Source organism: Pituophis catenifer, unplaced genomic scaffold, assembly GCF_029215685.1.
Source record: "Pituophis catenifer annectens isolate HBS135680 unplaced genomic scaffold, rPitCat1.0.hap2 SCAF_6, whole genome shotgun sequence".
NCBI lineage: Eukaryota > Metazoa > Chordata > Lepidosauria > Squamata > Colubridae > Pituophis > Pituophis catenifer.
The window spans coordinates 75,987,935-76,008,297 of NW_027256886.1; the positions used below are offsets into that span (position 1 = coordinate 75,987,935).

At 42.8% G+C, this 20,363-nt stretch overlaps 1 protein-coding gene across 1 annotated transcript in view; it reads left to right on the forward strand.

Moving 5' to 3' along the window:
- UNC5B (unc-5 netrin receptor B) overlaps positions 1–20,363 on the forward strand; it is a 261,952-nt gene that overhangs the window by 169,033 nt on the left and 72,556 nt on the right. Inside the window, exon 2 of the mRNA XM_070944943.1 lies at positions 18,673–18,894. Within this exon, the coding sequence (XP_070801044.1) occupies positions 18,673–18,894 (222 nt within the window). The remainder of the gene's footprint in view (positions 1–18,672; positions 18,895–20,363) is intronic.

The window sequence follows — 20,363 nt, forward strand, 5'->3', positions numbered from 1 at the left end:
TTTTTAAATCGGTTGCCCTGCACTCAGCGGCTATTGTGTGAGAGGCAGTAAATGTGTATACGAGTGCGGTTGGAATGGGTTTAGTAAGCAGGAGAATAAATTCCTGCTCCGTTGTTAGCATCAGCATCTCTCCCTCTGCCAGCCAGACTTTACAAATAAATCATGTCAAAAGCAAATAGAGGTTACATTATTTTAGTGCTTCTCAGAGTTGGGGTGGGGGGGGGGGCGGGATAAGCCGTTACATGGGAGATTCGGTTTCTGGTGACGCCTGTAAATGAACTGAATAGCATGAACGCAGGGTGTCTGCCGAGTTATGCATTATTAACTCCCATGCATTATTAAGCTGTAGTCATGTTAGATAGTTATTGTTCTGCTCTTGAAGGAAGACAAGAAGAGGGAACCATTTCTTTTGACTCAATAGAGCTGTTTCTTCTCTTGTAAACTCCGAGCTATTAACTGAAGCACTTGGTGTCGCCTTATTTCAGCGCCGTGACAGGGAGATGCCTTTTATTTCCCCCTGTGGCTTTTTCCAGACAGCTGCTCTGAAACCGAACTAGTGTATTTCGCATTCAGGATTAGTAGGAAATCCCAATTCAGTAAGGAGAGGGTCTAACGCCACTTCCTTCTCTGTTAAAATTCTATAGACTCTTCAAGCTCTATGATCTAGCCGTCCTTGGCTTCCAGCTTGTATTAGCCAACATCTTCTTGACTCATTCTCTTATTAGAAGAAGACCGGTATCTGTCTGATGGATCTGTGAAGTCAGCTGCTGAATCAACCTTGCGTCAGATGCTTTACCACACACAAAGATAATAAAGGAAAAGTTACATAAATTTCTTCCGGGAGATGGGGGATATGACATCATGAACCAATTTCTTCTTCATCAACATGCAATCCTTCGAAAGAACACAAAAGCACCTATCGGAGGAGAAGGGTGGCACACAAATCTAAATATCAGAAGAAAGGGGTGTGGATCCATTCCGGAGCAACAGTTTATTTGCAGAATAACAGAGTTGGAAGGGACCTTGGAGGCCTTCTAGTCCAACCCACTTCCTAGGTAGGAAACCCTACACCACTTCAGACAAATGGTTATCCAATATCTTCTTTAAAACTTCCAGTGTTGGAGCATTCACAACTTCTGGAGGCAAGTTGTTCCACTGATTAATTGTTTTATCTGTCAGGAAATTTCTCCTTAGTTCTAAGTTGCTTCTCTCCTTGATTAGTTTCCACCCATTGCTTCTTGTTCTACTCTCGGGTGCTTTGGAGAATAGCTCGACTCCCTCTTCTTTGTGGCAGCTGCTGAGATATTGGAACACTGCTATCATATCTCCCCTAGTCCTTCTTTTCATTAAACTAGACATACCCAGTTCCTGCAACCGTTCTTCATATGTTTTAGCTTCCAGTCTCCTAATCATCTTATATTCAGAAGTGTAGGACTCGATCATGACATTATGCCCATCATCTTGCAGAGAGGCCAATAAATTAACTACACATAGTTTGGGTGTTTTTATCCTGCCATATATAGCACTTAGCCCTTAGACTTATATACCGCTTCATAGTGCTTTACAGCCCTCTCTAAGTGATTTACAGAGTCAGCATATTGCCCCCAACAATCTGGGTCCTCATTTTACCGACCTCGGAAAGATGGAAGGCTGAGTCAACCTTGAGCCTGGTGAGATTTGAACTGCCAAACTGCTGGCAGCCAATGATCAGCAGAAGTAGCCTGTAATACTGCACTCTAACCATTGCACCTCCACAGCTCTTATAGCTAATATAGCTAAGTCTTAGAAACCAAGGATCCCAAGAACTAGAGTAACTAAACCCAGATCCTCTCAGTTGCCTTTCGTGAGCAAGAATTCAGTCATAAGTCTGTATTTCAGGCCGTAAAACAGAACAAGTCCTTCATACACAAATTCATTCTATTTGGGGGGCTAAATATGAAATAGGAGGCTTTTTAAAGCCAACCTTTTCCCCAAATGAAGTACTTTTTATGTTTTTTTATAGCCCTCCAGCTCACTTCAGCACATGGCATTATATTGTAGCAGCCCTAATTCAGCCAATGCATCCTGCAGAATAACAGCAAACAGCAGGCTAAGCCAAGGAACAAATAATTTTAAAATGAGCTGTTCCCTTTGAGTACGTTCAGCACGCAGCATTGAAAAGGGCTGAAGAGGCTGGATGTAATCAAGGTTGCCTATCTAGAGGAGAGGAAATTGGAAGGAAGAAAGGACAGTTGGCCCTTTGCTAATCTAGGTAAGAGGCAGCTGAAAGAGACCATTCCAAATTTTGCAGTAGCAAAATCTGTCTGCGGAGCTGCTTGGGAGATTTCTGGCAAGCCGAGGAGAGCACTAGAAGATTGGAAAGTTGTGAAGAAAACACAAGACTTGAACTGCTAGACCAGGAGTCAGCAACCCGCAGCTCTGGAGCCGCATGTGGCTCTTCCATCCCTCTGCTGCAGGTCCGGTCGGCTCCACAATTGATAGAGCTTTTGGCTAGGATAGGTAGAGGAAAAAGAATACCACCCTAGGAGGAGACTCTATGGTGGGGGAACCGGACATCTGGTTGGCTCCAGAATTGAATGGGGGGCTTTCGGTTAGGACCTTTGTGGCTCCCTGTGTTTTCTTTTCTGTGGGAAACAGGTCCAGATGACTCTGTGAGTGTTTAAGGTTGCTGACCCCTGTGGTAGACCTACTTTGTTTCTCTTCCTACTTCACAACTGTTTAATAGGATTTTACTCATCAGCGCACTATGTACTTGCTGCTCAGCTTTCCATACCAGAGGCATTGTAAGATTAGAAAAGCTCCTTCTGATTTGGCTTGGAGACATTAGTTGATGCAAACTTGAGGAAGAGAGGTACTAAGTTTTTAGGAGACCTTGGAAGCTTTAAATATATAAATCACTTTGTCAATGATTTGTGTATTATTCCCCAAACCTCCGCTGAACAATAAACGTTTTGTTCAGTACACAATGGTGTAAGTCCCTGTGAAATATAGTTTTCTGGCCATGAGAACTGACACATTTTCAGTCATCCTGAGCAGCTAAAAAAGAGGCGTTTCCTCTGTATTTCAATACTTGGTGGGAAAATGGGCATATAAGAAAGATTGCCCTGCAAAATGTGGGCTCATATTAGGATTGCCGGAACTGGCTTGCAAAAAAAAAAATCCAATTTGACCATCAGATGGCAGCAAAGCAAAAGCGTACTCTGCTCTTGCCTGCCAGCTAGTGGCCATCCAGCCTTCTGCAGCTCAGATCTGGTAGGAATAGACAAGAGGGCTCCATTTCTGTCATCATTCCATGCACTCAAGCAGAATACAGGAACTGTTGAATCTTGGTACAATAATAACTGAATGCTCTTCAGTATAAATTCTTGTGCAGCGTACTGTTTTGGTGGAGAGCAGAATATTGTCTGCTGGTGCATCACACAGCTTTGATGCTTCGTCAATGCTTCCTCTCTCTCATCCCTTCTCAGCATTTAGAATCTCACCTACTCAACTCCTATCTTCTTCACTCCATACAGAACTACCATACAGAACATCCTGTTCTGATAGGCTGCGTATAGCAAAGTACGTCACAAATTATGTATATTGACCTGCTTGTGCTTATTTTTCCATGATAAACAACATTTCTTTGATAGAAATAAGGTCACAGTTTTCTGGTCCTAAAATAGTATTCTCAATCTTGACCGCTTGAAGATGTGTGTGGACTTCAAGTCCATGAATTCCTCAGTAGCTTTGCTGGCTGGATATTCCAGAGGGTTGAATTCCACGCATCTTTAAGTGGTCAAGATTAGGAAATGCAGGTACTCCTTGACTTACAACAGTGCATTTAATGACTGTTCAAAGTTACAACGACGCTGAAAAAAGTGACTTATGGCTGTTCTTCACACTTACGACCATTGCACCATCCTCATGGTCATGTGTGATCTAGGTTAAGATGCTGCCCAACTGACTCATACTTATGACAGTTCCTGGAGTCATGTGATCCTCTTTTGTGACCTTCTGACAAGCAAAGTCAACGGGGAAAATCAGATTTATTTAATTAACTGAACAACTGCAGTGATTCACTTAACAAGTGTGACAAGGAAGGTGGTAAAATGGGGCAAAACTCACTTAACAACTGTCTCGCTTAGCAACAGAAATGTTGGGCTCAATTGTGATCATACATCACAATCATTTTGTGATATTTAAGATCATATTGTCCTAAAAGGATATCATTTTTTAAATTGCGGTAGCTTGAAGCCGCCAAGCGAAAATTTTCCCTCTGCAAGATTCTCTCTTCCCTTGTCAAGTCCTTCAGTGATTCTTAACTGATTAGGTATACTTTTATGTTTCTAAAATGACAGCAAGTTGAGTGAGTGGAACTCAGTTCTAAGACATTTGAACTAATCTTCAGAGACAAGGCATATATTATTTTCTCTGTTATCTGATTGAAATCGAAGTATATTATGACCATTAGTTCAGATGAAGATGAGAAATGCGGTGAATAAGTACACAGCCCTTGTTTCCTCAGTCAAAAATATGTAACTGTTTGTCACCTCAAATAGTTTTATGGTTTGTGCAGCGGAAATAATGAATATGTTCAGCTCACCTGTCCATCAGAATCTATTTTTTTTTTCTTGATTTCATGGTCCTGAATTTGGCATGGAACCAAATCAAGTAGAATCTGTCTGTCCGTGAATGACACAAAATCTCTGTGCATATCTCTGTGTTGATCAGTAAAGGAGAATATTTGTAGCTCAGGGTTGAAATGAAATTTCTCTGTGTTTCTCTCATCAAACCGATAAATGCGTAATACAGGTAGTCCTCGACTTACAACAGTTCGTTTAGTGACCATTCAAAGTTAAAACGGGGCTGAAAAAAGTGACTTATGACCATTTTCCACACTTACAACCATTGCATGAATTTTGATCATTCATGTGATCAAAATTCAGATGCTTAGCCATTGGTTCACATTTATGACGGTTGCGGTGTCCTAGGGTCATGTGACCTTCTGACAAGCAAAGTCAATGGGGAAGCCAGATTCACTTAACAACCATGTTACTACCCGTGTTTCCCCAAAAATAAGACCCTGTCTTATATTTTTTGGAACCCCGAAATAAGTGCTTGGCCTTATTTTCAGGGAGGTCTTACTATTTTGGGGCGCGTGGAGCAAGACGGGGCTCCTTTTGCCATCTTACCTGATTTCCAGCTCTGTCTCCCTCACCCTAACCAGAGGAAATGGCGGGAACTGGCTGCGCATGTGTTTGAATATTTTCAGGGAGGGCTTATTTTCGGATGGGCTTATTTTAGCACATGCGCTCAAAAGCCCAATTGGGTTTATTATCAGGGGATGTCTTATTTTAGGGGAAAACGGGTGACTTAACAACTGCTGTGATTCGCTTAACAACCGTTGCAAGACAGGTCGTAAAGTGGGACAAAATCCACTTAACGAATATTTCACTTAGCAACATACCGTGAATTCTGGGCTCAATTGTGGTTGTAACTTGAGGACTATCTGTAGTGAGATTTACACTTGGATATACTTGCACTTAAATGTTAAAGTTATTCTAAGAAATTGCAACCCAAGGTATCCCTTGAGGGTGGCTACTCTTTTTAACTGCTACTTATCAGAACTTCGGGCCAGGGAAAATCTCTACGCTTAGCCCTGACTGCTATAAGGTTAACGTTTTTAAAGTCTAGGATACTTTAAACCAGGTCTTTCCAAGTCAAGATTCATTGCTCAGTTTTGTACTGTGTTGAACTAGGAAGAGGACTACATTCCAGCTGTGGTTATCTCAAGGAGGTCATAAAAAAATAGATGGCGATACAGGTCATGTGACAAGCCAGAATTTCCTGTGGAAATGAGCCCTAGATGTGTCTACTCTAGGCTTACTCCTGCTGAATGCTTCACAAACTTCTTGTCCATTGCTTGTCTTTTGTATTATAGGCGGTCCTTGTTTAATGACCACACTTGGGGCTGACAACATGCTCAGTAAGTGAAGCAGTCACTACATGAAACTGTGAGACTCTGTTTGTGAACGTTAGATTTCGTTTGCGTTACACATCAGTGAAAGCGTGAATGTGAGAACTGATCATAAAGTTACTTCTTCATCACCATCCAAACTGCAAAAGGTCACTAAACAAGGCTGTTAAACAAGGACTACCTGCACTTCTAGAGTTGTTGTTAGACCTGGATATCACATAATTCACATAACCACTAGATACTAACAGATATTAACAGAGTTGGAAGGGATCTTGTAGGTCATCTAGTCCAACCCTCCCTGCCGAAGCAGGAGACCCTACGCCATTTCTGACAGATGGCAGTCCAGTCTCTTCTTGAAAGCCTCCAGTGATGAAGCTCCCACAACTTCCGAAGGCAACTTCTGTTCCATGGGTTGATTGTTCTCACTGTCAGAAAATTTCTCCTTATTTCCAGATTAAATCTCTCCTTGATCAGTTTCCATCCATTATTCCTTGTCTGGCCTTCAGGTGCTTTGGAAAACATGGTAGATGGTAAGATGGTAGCAAAGCGAACATTTTCTGTATCTCTTTCAAGTGTTTCTCAATCTTGGAAACTTGAAAGTCTCTGGATATCAACTCCCAAAATTCCACAGTCAGCCATGATAGCTGAGGAATTCTGGGAGTTAAAAGTCCAGACAAGGTTGAGGAACACCGATCTAGTGAGTTCATGTAGTAGCCTTCCAGATTTTTGTAGTTGAGATCTGATATCCCTAATTCTGCTTGCTGTTTTTGGCCGATATAAAAAGATCGGACCATGTCTGCTTTCTACGGAGTCAAGGGAAAAATAACATGGTGAGATGAGAACCGTTAAATGCTCCTTGGGTGTGGTTGGGTAAGTTCAGCAGGTCAACTGCTTTTCCCAAACTCATCAACTTTTATTTGACAGCGGGGTAGTTTCATTTTGTTTTGATGCATGAGGTTTTAGAGAACTTTTTTTTAATGAATAGAGACCAAGATCGTCCGTTCTTTGGCCCCCACAATGCAGTATGTGTGAAAGTGGAAGAGTACTCCACCCTTCCCTACCCTACAAAATAATAAATGGATTTTTCCCCCACTGAGAACATCAGTTGAGTAAAGAATAGGAGAGATTTCCCATGCAGTGGGTGGGCAGGCTGGCTGTAATGAACCAGGGAGTTAGGAATGAAGGATATGAAAGACTGTTTCCATTCCTTACATTAAAAATCTGCTGTATGGAACTTACCTCTACAATTGCAGCTATTATCCCAGTGCCATAGGAACATAAAAAACTTGACGCAGAAAAAAAAACCCGCCATTGGTCCATCCAGACTGCTTTTCGATTGGTTTTGTTTTCTTTATTATTTTATTTTTCTTTATTTCAATCTTAGTTTAAGTTAATTTAATTTTTTTTATATTCTTCCCTCCGCACCAGAGGTGGGTTTCAGCAGGTTCTGACCAGTTCTGGAGAACCGGTAGCGGAAATTTTGAGTAGTTTGGAGAACTGGTAGTAAAAATTCTGACTGGCCCCGCCCCCATCAATTCTCTGCCTCCCGAGTCCCAGCTGATTGGGAGAAAATGGGGATTTTGCAGTAACCTTCCCCTGGAGTGGGATGGGAATGGACATTTTTTTTTTAATTTGATTTATATGCTGCCCTTCTCCGGAGACTCAGGGCGGCTTACAATGCACTAAGCAATAGCCTTCATCTTTTTGTATATTTATACAAAGTCAGCTTGTTGCCCCCACAACTGGGTCCTCAATTTACCTACCTGAGAAAGGATGGAAGGCTGAGTCAACCTTGAGCCTGGTGAGATTTGAACCTGCAGTAATTGCAGGCAGCTGGTCTTAATAACAGGGTGCTTTAGACCACTGTACTACCAAGGCTTACAGTATCCTTCCCCTGCCACGCCCACCAAGCCATGCCACACCCACCAAGCCACACCCACAGAACCGGTAGTAAAAAAATTTGAAATCCACCATCGCTCCGCACCCTCTGTCATCATCATTCTTATTGTTTGCTCCTTTCTGCCACTTACATAAGTTGCTATGCTCTGGCAGTTCCTCTTAGTCCCCCCATTGTCAACTGTATTATTCTAGCATCTTATCAGTTTTATGGAAGGGTTTTTTAAGCTAGGCCCATTGTGGTATAGTGTACATTCAAAAAAGTGTAAAAACATTAAAAGACTTCTGCAACTGCTTTTGTCGGATTTAAGATCCTGGGCTTCCTCTTTAAGAAATCATCCCACCAAAGTTGCAGATCATTCCTTAAAAGTAATATTATGTTTCTAAGATGTTAGTAGCCTGCATTTTCATATTGCCTCTGGTGGCAGGGAATTCTTTTCTTTTTTTCATCATTATGGATTGATTGATTGATTGATTGAGCGTTTGGCATATCATAGATGGACTAGCAATATATATTAACATTTCATCTAGATTACTACAACCCAATAAAATATAAATGTTAACAAGATCTATGTTCAAACACCAATGCCAAGGCCATCTAACCATTGAAGCACAACTTCACTTATATTTTTTTTAAAAATTAGATACTGGACCGGTATATGCCCTCAGTTTACAGCCAGTCCCGATGTGATCCACCATTTGACATGGAACCCCGCAATCACAGTGAGGGGAGTATGCTATGCCCCATTTATACAGAGTGTCCTGGCAGATGCCATGTGAGGTGTAAATCCTATTCAGGATTGTCCATTGCTGAGGTGGTAGTTCAAAGTCTGGGATTTTTGTGGGATAATTTATAGGTCTTCCTATGACTAGGGCAGGGGTGAATTCCAGAAGGTTCTGACAGGTTCTAGAGAACCGGAGCGGAAATTTTGAGTAGTTCGGAGAACCGGCAAATACCACCTCTGGCTGGCCCCAGAATGGGGTGGGAATGGAGATTTTGCAGTATCCTTCCCCCAGGAGTAGGGAGGGAATGGGGATTTTGCAGTATTCTTCCCTTGCCACGCCCACAGAACCGGTCGTTTAAAAATTTGAATTTCACCACTGGACTGGGGGTTCAGTGATCCATTTGGCTTTCCCTTTGACATTGATTTGGCAAATTCAAATAATATTCCCAATCTCTTTTTTCATTTGGGCCTGAAAATGTCTGTTTTTTTGTTTTTGTTTTCGTTGTCATGTATTTTGAAAACCAGGAAAGTCTACAGAATAGCCTGGCTGCCAGCAGTCGCTAGTTTCTTTAATTCATGCTGTCGCACTACCCAGGATGCCCCACAAGGAAGTGAGCTTCCCAACCCATCATTGTTTAATTGTAGGGTATAAGATTCCTAGTAGGCAAGGTTTTTGGGGGCGGAGTTTAGAAGTTTTTACTGACCTCCTCTCTTCCCTCCCTCCCTCACCTCCATTTTTTTTCTCTATCCAAATTAAGTCACATGAATGAGGTAGCGATCTTCAGGATGAAATTACATTTTTATTTATTTATTTATTTATTTCATGTATTTATATGCCGCCCTTCTCCAGAAGGACTCAGGGCGGCGAACACAAGTTAAAAACATGTACAACAAAATCCCATTTTGATCCAAATTAACTAATAAATAATAAATAATAAAACCCAGAATCAGAGTCAGCCTATTTGCTTGAACAGCCAAGTCTTCAGGTCCCGACGGAAGGAGCGAAGCTCAGGAGCCGTCCGGAGCTCGGTAGGCAGCTCATTCCAGAGGGTGGGAGCACCCACAGAGCACGCCCTACCCCTGGGCGTTTTGTTCATATAACATGCAGTATTACAGCAAAATTGTTTAGATGTATACATTGATGAACCATGATACTGGTCTCTCCCTTTCTTTCCTTGGACACTTAGACATAGACAAAACTGAGTTTTGAATTGTGGCTTTCTCACTAATCTAATTCTGGACATCGATTTCTGCCCAGGGGGAACCTACTCATCCACCAGGCAAGCAGTTCCAATTAAAGTTACATGCACCCTATTTTTGTCTGAGTCTCTGTACTATTTATAACTTTCCTGAATTTAAATTCAAATTCCTTTTCAGATTTTCAAATTTCTAGAATTGGCTTGCTGGAGATACAAACTCACAAATATATAGTCGTCTCCCAAAAATTTCTATACTCTGGAAGAAAATATCAGAAACCCTTAGGGCAGGGGTCTGCAACTTTAAACACTCAATGAGCCATTTGGATCTGTTTCCCACAGAAAAGAAAACACCGGGAGCCACAAACCCTTCCCGTGCCTGACTATTTCTTGAGCGGCCATAAAACTAGCCTATGTAGTTGAATTAAATGTTCTGTTTTCTTCTGAAACTTTTCTTTTCTTGGATTTATCCAGGGTTGGCCTACCAGGGGTTGAAAAGCTCAATAAATTGCGTGCCGGCGGGTGACACACATTGGCGGTTGTGACGCATATTTTGAGTGACAGGGAGCCGCAGCAGAGGGGTGAAAGAGCCACATACAGCTCCAGAGCCGTAGGTTGCTGACCCCTGCCTTAGGGTCAGTTCAGCTGCCTGTTCTTTTCTGAAGTCACTAAGTGAATTTTTGGATGAACAGAAAGGCTAGAGATGGATTCTGATCACCAAGAGGGAAAAGTAATTTGGGTAAAAATCCACAAGCATGCAATTTTCTCTAAATGAGCCCTGACTCATTGGTGATTTTCTCTTCTCCAAAACCCTCTCAACTTCGTATGACCAGATAGCCCCAATTATAATCAGCAAAGAAGCAGTAAGGGTGCTTCAATTTTCTTTAGATTAAAGATGAATTTCTGACGTACCCTCAGAAGAATGTGCTTATTAAGTTGTTCAAAAGTGGATCCCCTGCCATAAAGCTGAATAAGTGAAAGGGCTATTCATGCTAACATTTTACAGTCACATATTGTGGAAGCATGCGTGAGATTTGTCTTCCTGCCATGTACTGTCAACACAGAGTAAGTTCTTGCTTTTGAAGGCAAGTTGGGGCTTGGAGATCAAAGTGTTTAAGAAAAACTCACCTTGTTGCCCCATTGGCTGTATGAGTTAATGGGTTTCATGCTGGTCTCCCAGCAGGAGAAGACAAAATTGGTAGATCGTATTTCAAAAACAAAGAAACACAATGAAGAACAAGTAAAGGCACTCAACAGCTCTCTGCACTTGAAACATTAGACAGCACAAAGAAAAGGAACATCTCTTTTGCCTTGTGTTTCTTTCATTCCTGTGACCTCGTTTTGCTTTATAATATGGGAGGAAACATTTCAGTAGCCAGTCAATATTAATACATCTATCACTGTCTTTGAAATTTGTTGTCCTTCAAATGTGCAACATCCAGTCTTCGTCATTTCTTCAACGTTCTGATGATTCAGATTTTCTTCTCAGAGTGTTGATTATGAGCAAAGGCATTATGCTAGTAGAGAACTAGAAGTTTAGGCGTATTTTGCTAAAGGCATCACTAGCTTTCCGTAATAGCTAAGGACATGCCATGATGCTGTTGAACATTTTCTCAACCTTCCCTGTTCAGTTTTATTGGCTGAACCCAGCTCAGAGAAATGTGCAATCAAATGAAGGCACAACAAGGATTGAATAAAGATGATGTTAAGAAGCCTTATGTAATGGGACGGGTGGAAATAAGAGAAGGGGCAGCTGCCTATAATAGTAATTTATTTATTTATTTATTTGTTTAAATTTCTATACCGCCCTTCTCCAATGTAGGACTCAGGGCGGTGAACAGCCAAAGTAAAAAACAAGACATACATACAAAACATACAAAATCTAAAACTGTTTAAAATAATTAAATAATTTTGGCCGTAATTAAAACATTCCAATTTAAAATCCGTTTAAAATTTGACTCAAGCCAGCCCAGCTAGTTGAAATAAATGGGTTTTCAGGGCCCGACGAAAAATCCAGAGGTCTGTTATTGTACGTAGCTCTGGGGGGAGGTTGTTCCAGAGGGCGGGCGCCGCCACAGAGAAGGCTCTCCCCCTGGGGGTCGCCAGCCGACATTGTCTGGCGGACGGCACCCTGAGGAGGCCCACTCTGTGGGAGCGTACTGGCCGGTGGAAGGCTATTGGTGGCAGAAGGCGGTCTCGTAAGTACCCCGGCCCTAAGCCATGGAGCGCTTTAAAGGTGGTCACCAACACCTTGAAGCGCACCCGGAAGACCACCGGGAGCCAGTGCAGCTCGCGCAGGAGAGGTGTCACGTGGGAGCGCCTCGTCGCCCCCAAAATCCCCCGCGCGGCCGCGTTCTGGACCAGCTGGAGCCTCCGGGTGCACCCCAGGGGGAGCCCCATGTAGAGAGCGTTGTCGCGGTCTTCTTGAAGTTCCAAGATCACTGTTTATGCATTTTGTTCTCTGGGACCAGTCTGGCTACTAGAAATGTTTTGTTTTTTTTTTGAACAAGATTGTTCTGAAATGAAGGCTGTACATTATGCATGTGGAATGTGATGCTCAAAAATAAAAAAAGATCTTAAACAGTGGGACGGCTTGCCTCAGTGTTGCATCACTGGGGGCTTTTAAGACGAGATTGGACAGCCATTTGCCTGAAATGATATAGGGCACAGGTGTCAAACTCAAGGCCCGGAGATTGGATCCGGCCTGCGGGGTGCTTAGATTTGGCCCACGGGGCCGTCCTGGAAACAGCAAGAGACTGGCCTGTGGGGCCTCTGCCAGCGAAAATGGAGCTCAGGGAGGCTGCCAAGGCCTGCCCGGGCTCCGTTTTTGGCCGCGATGGCCTCCTGCAGCCCTCTGCCAGTGAAAACGGAGGCCCGGGGAGGCCGCAAGCTCCATTTTCGCTGTCAGAGGGCTGCAGGAGGCTGTCGCAGTCAAAAACAGAGCCTCGATGAGTGATACCGAGCTGGCCAGGCCCACCCTGGCCATGGCCCCCCAGCCCCACAACACAACCCTGATGCAGCCCTCAATGAAATCGAGTTGACACCCCTGGTATAGGGTCTCCTGCTTAAGCAGGGGTTGGACTAGAAAGCCTCCAAGGGCCCTTGCAACTGTTCTTCTTAGTTGTAAGAGATCTTTGAGCAATAGCTTAGATGTCCTCTGGCGTTGCTATGAGCTGAAATATGACTGATAACTCTACTCCAGAGGTCCCTTCCATAACAATGAAGCGCATACTTCCAGATTGCAAAGCATTGTGCAGCGAGCTCCGGAGTCCTTGGGTTTCAAATCGGAAGTTTGGTTTGCTAACACACAAGCACTTCAGCAAAATAAAAATAAAGTCAAGCAAACAGCAATGAAAAATGTAATTGGTAGCTTCAGGCCAGTATAACATCCGTGGCCAAGGATAATATATCTTTAAGTACTTGTAATCTTTTGAAATTCCTCCTGGCCCTGCCGGAGAGAGAGGACATAGAGATTACCAAATGGGAGGTGGGAGGGAAGCGACTTGGAGTGGTTGGGGGGGGGGGAGGGGGTTGGAGAACTTTGCCAGACACACTTTAAAGAGACTAATGGATTTCTAATGTTTACATTCTTTATATACAAACCTGCTTTATAAATGATCCTGGCATTAAAGCTGTAAAACAAAGTCATAAAAACAGCCTGCAGCTCAAGCATGGAACATAAATGCCTTTTTTTTTTTCCACGGGCAGATGAATGAGAGGCAGTGGAGAGAGCAATCAATATTTATGTGCCTTATCTGTGTTTCTGCCGTGCTGTCAGGGAGATGGTAGATAGAGAGGGGTCTGTAAAACCAGCTTTTGGGGTTTGAGTTTGAGCTTGCCTCCCTGGTGCTCAGTACTTACCTTGAGAGTACAATATTTCAACCAACTCTTTCCCTATCTGCAGTGTAATGGGTTCCATTTCACAGGGTGAACTTTGAATGCCAGATCATAGCTATTCTGTCACTATGATTGCAGCAGTGGCAACCCCTGTCAGGGAGAAAATCATATACCTTTCCCAAAATTTTGTGCAGAATAATTGAAACACAGTTTTCCCTGAGTTTGGTTCACGTATTATAAAAATATACCGTATTTTTTGGAGTATAAGACACACCTTTTCCCCCTCCAAAAAAGAGGGTCAAAATCTGGGTGCGTCTTATACTCCAAATGTAGCCCCGCCCAGCTTCTCAAACGGAGGTTTCAGAGGCTGAAAAAAGCATCAGAAACGAAGCTTCAGAAAAGAAGCCCCCAAACACAGCTTCAGAGACTTTTTTTCTGAAGCTCTGTTCCGGAGGCTTTCAGAGGCAGAAAAAAAAGCAAAAAAAAAAGCAAGGCACAGAGCTCACAACCAAGGAACCATACTTCGGTGCGTCTTATACTCTGAAAAATACGGTAATGGTTTCCCCTGCCCGGTCATGACTGATTTTAGGGGATGGTGGTTATCTCTTTTTCCTAGCTGAGGGAACCAACGTGGTCTAAAAATGCTTCCGTGGTCATGTGGCCAGCATGACTATTCGCCAACACTATTACCTTCCCACCGAAGTGCTACCTATTTATCTACTTGCATTTGCATGCTTTTCAAACTGCTAGGTTGACAGAAATATCACGTGGTACTTGGGTCTCGAACTGCCAACCTTTCAGTTGACCAGCCCAGCGTCTTAACTGCTTGGCTACCATGCCCCTCACATATCATACTCCTAAATATATACCTGGAGGAGAACATCACCCAGAGCAGGGATGGACAACTATTTCAACTTTATGACCTGTGGACTTCAACTCACAGAATTCATGAGCCAGCTGTGCTGGCTTATGAATTCCGAAAGTTGAAGTCAACAGGTCGTAGAGTTATCGTAGTTGCCAACCCTTGACCCAGAGGAAGGTATTACTGTATAAAGTGAACAAAAAATTAAAAGGATTTTGTCTGTGTACGTGTGTATGTCTCTCTGTGTGTGACCACATTAATATCACAGATGTTTATTTCATTTATTTTGATCCAAGCTGAAGATCTTGAATTCAAGGAGGAGTTGCTATCGAATATACTGTATGTCGTTCCAATTAGAGTAACCTTTTCCAAGATTTATAGCACTAAGTCTGGAGAGTTCAAAACGTCTAAATTTTAAGTGAATCCTTTTGGCATTCCACCAAGCAGTTAACAAAAAATCAAGAATGAAACTGTAGATCAGTATACTGGAATGGTAATAAAGTCGCTCAAATAATACTAAATTTACTGATAGAGTTGCAAAAATTGTCCAGTTTTAATAGAAAAGTTGGGTTTCCTGCAGCTACTATAGCAAAAGCTACTGGGATCGCATGCAGAGATAATAAATTTGGTTTTGTTTCAGAATTTGAACTCATAGGCACTTAGAGCATAATATACCACCCTTACTGTTACGGGAAGTGAGGCAAAGGTCACTGATATGGCAACTTCTGGAGACATCTGAATTGATGAAAACCAACTGGAGAACATAACAAGATGCTGTAATTTTACAAATTGAGATTGAAATACCATGGGGGGGGAATCTATTGCGATGATGATGATGATGATATGTTGATAATGATGATGAAATACTGATGATGATGATTTTGGTTCTATTCAAACCGCAGCCCATTTTGAAGAATAAACAGTAATGACCACTTTATCTCTATTAGCTCTGGGACCTACATTGAAGGGGGTATTTTATTCTTCCTAATGATCTTGGGCAAGCATTTTCAATTTAGCTCCAGAAAAGCCCATTCATCATAAGACTGTCTTGTCTGGATTTAAGCTTTTTGCTCTTACCGTTCCATTCTTACCAACTCTCGGCTGCTGTTGTGCAGCGGCTTCACAAGGGCACACCAGGAAGGCATTGTGTACCTCAATTACCAGCCCCCCCCCTTCACTTGTATAATTGGTAAGGTTGAGAGAAAATTATAGAGCTGAAAATGAAATTAAGGGGGAGGGGGGGACACCTGGCAGCAACAGAGAGCAGGGAAACGAAGGGGTACATGTGTCGTGGCACGCAAACACACGCACAGAGATTAGTTTGGAGTTTAATTTCCTGTTTCCAAAAGAGCAGTTAATGGATTATGACAAATGTCCTACTGCTTTCCCTAGTGCTGTGTTAAAATGGAAATGGAAAGTCAATTTTCCTAAATGGATTTTAAATGGTGGTGTGTATACATTTTCAGAGAGAGAGAGAGGGAGAGGGAGGGAGAGGGAGAGGGAGAGAGAGAGAGATTTGCTCAGGAGGCATCTCGGGTTGCTTTGGGTCTGCTCCATTGTGCTTCCTAAAGACTCCCCCCAAAAAAGCTATCCTGATTTGTGGCCAGCAGTGACAAGCTTTTCTGATCATTTCATATGGTTCTATTGCTGCCTTTAATAGCAATAGCATTTGGACTTATATACCGCTTCCCACTGCTTTACAGCCCTCTCTAAGTGGTTTACAGAGTCAGCCTATTGTCCCCAACAATCTGGGTCCTTATTTTATCGACCTTCGGTCGGAAGGAGGGAAGGCTGAGTCCACCTTGAGCCTGGTGAGAATCGAACTGCCAAATTGCAGGCAGCTGGCAGGCAGCAGAAGTAGCCTGCAGTATTGCACTCTAACCACTGCGCCACCGCGGCTCTAGTAATCCTGCCTTACTAGATCTGCTAAGAGTTTTTGCCAAGTCCTTGCAATAAAAGTGTGTTAAGCTTTTATACCATGGTGGCCATTACTTTTTTTTTTTTTTTAAGAAAATAAGTTGTTGGTCATGGTGGGCGTGGCCTAGTTGGCCTCCTGCACCACAGCGTGGGGGGGATGACATTTTTGCCCTCCCCAGGCTCCGGAGGCTTTCTTCGAGCCTCCGGGAGGGCAAAAACGGCCTCCCCAGGCTCCGGAGGCCCTCTGGAGACCAGAAACGTGTCCATTTCTGGCCTTCACAAACTTCTGATAGACCCGTTTTTTGCCCTCCCCGAGCCTCCATGTGCGGCCTGCACTTACCTGCATCCAAAACAGGCCACGTGGGGACTCCTTGGAGGGGAAGGGCAGGGTGGGCGGGGCCAGCCAGGAGTAGGATTTGGGGGTTCTCCGAACTGCATAGAATCTTAGCTAGAGGTTCTCCCGAATCCCTGCGAACCCCCAGCAGCCCACCTCTGGCCTGAACATATTTTTCTCTTCAGGACTCAATGCTGGGAATAAGGCTTCCTGTCCTAGATAGTCTGTGACTCCAAGACCTGACAATCTGACTTCACTTTATCATGCCACTGTTATCTCCTAGCTGTAGCACAGAAAGTCTACCCACACTTGGGAGTCAGAGTGATGTTTAACATCTGCCAAGTGCTTTAGAATATTCAGAGCGCTTTATATATCAGTAGAGTGATTTTGTTCCCGTGCTGTTGATAGAGGAGGAAAAAGAAAAACCCTAAGCAATGTGTGAAGCCATCTGTAAATCTTTTGATGTTATCAAGTTCTGTCTTTGAGTAACTATGATTTACTAAGATCTACTGGATTTATTTCTGAGCAAGAATTTTGCTTTATAAAGTTTATAAATTGATAAAGTTTGGCTCTAGCACTTTTCCATTTGCAGACCTATTAAGGATATGCCTTTACTCATAACTTACATTTTGATGTCTAAACCAAAAAAGTGACCGACCAAAATGATTTCAGTCTAGTAAAAGTATGGTTTGTCTGCTGATAGCAAAAAAAATAAATAAAAAATTGTAATTCTTCTTTCTCCTTCATTTTTGCTTCTTGATGTAAGATTGGTTTACCACTACTTATTCTGACCTAGGTTTCCTGATTCAGTAAAATACACAAGTAGTCCCAAAAAACCTCTTTTATTGCAACAGCTGTGAATTCTGTTCATTCACAGATGAGTCCCAAATAGTTGTAAAGAGTCCTTCGGGATAAGGCTGATAATCACCCACGTTTATCTCCCTTGACACGCTGCCAAAGACCTAATTGGCAAAGCCACACGGAGTCCAGAATCAAACAGAGCTTCAGACTTTAAACTGAACAGAATTAACAACATTGCTTCCTGCAAAGGCCCATGTGCCTTTGCTCCTCTAAGTCTTATGGGAGGGGCCAATCATCACCAAGCCCTACTCCTGAGTCGTCCCTTTGGTTTTAACTGTTCTTGCCTTCTGGCAACTCTGCGCATGTGTGCATTGGGAAACAGGCTCCCCTGTTTCTCTGCCTCACTGAGGTCCGACTCTGGAGGCTCCGAAGGCAGCATGTACCTCCTGGATGGCCCTTTCTCTGCCTCTGACGCAGAGCACTCGTCCGAGCTTTCCCCAGACTCCAGGACTGGCCCATGTTCCTCCCCAACCTCCTCACTGTCCGACTCTGCTGCCAGCTCCGCAGGCCTCCAGCAGACCACAACACTACTTTTGAACTAGTTCTTGGTGTAAATTAGACAAAAAGGCATGAACCATATTAAATTTCAAACTGGAGATGGTAAGAATCGGAAAACCATTTTTACTGCAGGATCCAATCTGGGTTGTTCACCGGGATCAGAGGTCTAGTCTTCCGAGCTTTCGAACTCGTGCTGGAGCCCATCATCAGGGAACTTCTCTCTACTGGAATGTGTGCTTTGGGCTACTCTATGCATTGTATTTATGTGGTGCATAGCGGTTGGGTGTGACTTCCTATTGGTTGATTGGTGTATTGATGGCTGGCTATTGGCTGTTGTTTCTTTGGGCTGCCAAGTCCTCAGCTCCTAAGTGGTGGTATGTCAGCACTCCTGTTGACTGACAGGAGGCCTGTTTCCCATTTCCTGGATGGACTTCAGGCTGGAATTCTGGGAATTGAAGTCCACTGAGCTTGAACTTGTGGAGTTTGAGAAACGCTGCTTTAAAATGGTGAACCAATAGCTGAATATGGAGTTAGATTACTATTAAAAGCAACTAGAAGAGTTTTTTCTTTTTCCTCTCTTCCTACAGGGATTGAGTATGGAGATGTGCTGCCAGATTCCTTCCCATCAGCACCTGCAGAGTCCCTCCCCAATTTCCTGTTGGAGCCACAAGATGCCTACATAGTGAAGAACAAGCCGGTGGAGCTGACCTGCAGAGCCAATCCAGCCACCCAAATCTACTTCAAGTGCAATGGAGAATGGGTGAATCAGAATGATCATCTCACAGCAGAGAGTCTGGATGAAGTCACGGGTGAGAAACCTTGGAGAATTAATCCATTTCTTATATTCTGTTCGGGTTTTTTTTTCCCCACCTCCCGCTCTCTTTTTAAGATTTGTGGACTTGCCTTCGTTGGCAGTAGAGAATTAAACTGGACAAAGAGACTAAAGATGTCTGCCTCTTGTCCTTTTTTTTTTTTTTTAATTTGGTTTATATGCCGCCCTTCTCCGGAGACTCAGGGCGGCTTACAATGCGTTAAGCAATAGCCTTCATACTTTTGTATATTTATACAAAGTCAGCTTATTGCCCCCACAACTGGGTCCTCAATTTACCTACCTTAGAAAGGATGGAAGGCTGAGTCAACCTTGAGCCTGGTGAGATTCGAACCTGCAGTAATTGCAGGCAGCTGGTGTTAATAACAGGGTGCTTTAGACCACTGTACTACCAAGGCTCTATGAGACTGGTGGAAGTTAAGAACTTTGTGATGGAAGGGAGATTGTTCAGATTAAGCTCCTATGAAAGTTAATGAGATGTTCTTCAAAGAGAGAAACAGCAATGATGGGCAAGCTGCTCCAAAAAATAGCTGAACCTCTGTACACCATTGGAAAATTGGGTATATTCTAGAGGCGATTCTCAATTCATGCTTTAGCCTACTATGAACACGTATCCTAGGACCCGTAACAGAAACCTCTACATTTTGCAAATCTTCCTTGAAAGATTAAAAAGATGCCTAAATTATTCCTTCAAAAGTAGAACGTGAACAATCTGGTACAGAAGCTATACATTGAGATGAAACAGATCAGTCTATTCCTGATCCAATTCTCCTTGTTCTCATTTTTTTTAACATAATAATTATAAAATCACAAACATGGGAAAAATCTCACCCAAACCAAGTTTCTATTATGATAGACTTACACAATTGTGACAAGATAGATAGATAGATAGATAGATAGATAGATAGATAGATAGATAGATAGATAGATAGATAGATAGATAGATGATAGATATCAGAATAATCTCGTTTAGAATTCTAATCTCGTTTAGAAGAGACTCATAACTTGTTTGTTAAGTGAAGTGGTTGCTAAGTGATACCACAACTGTGTTTACAATCTTACTTCGGCTTTCCTTTGCTTTACAGGCCATTGAAGGTTATATATGTAAGGAAAAGTAGCAGAATTACTTTTTCATCATTGCTGTAATTGAGCAGTTGCTGTATGGGGCAGTTGTTAAATGAGGACTACCTGTATGTTAAATCTACTTTTGTTACCTGAAGGAACTAAACCCCAAATGAAGAATCAGTAACAAGAGTGCAAATTGGGGTGGTGGATATATTAATATAAGCAAGAAGTAGAAGTCATAGGAACAGATACAATTCTTGATTTAGTATTCCTTTAATACAACGTCCTCCATCTTGCTGGTACAATATACAGTAGTATCTAAGCCAGGGTTAAACACCCAAAGAGCCACAAAGGTCCTAACCGGGAGCCCCCATTCAATTCTGG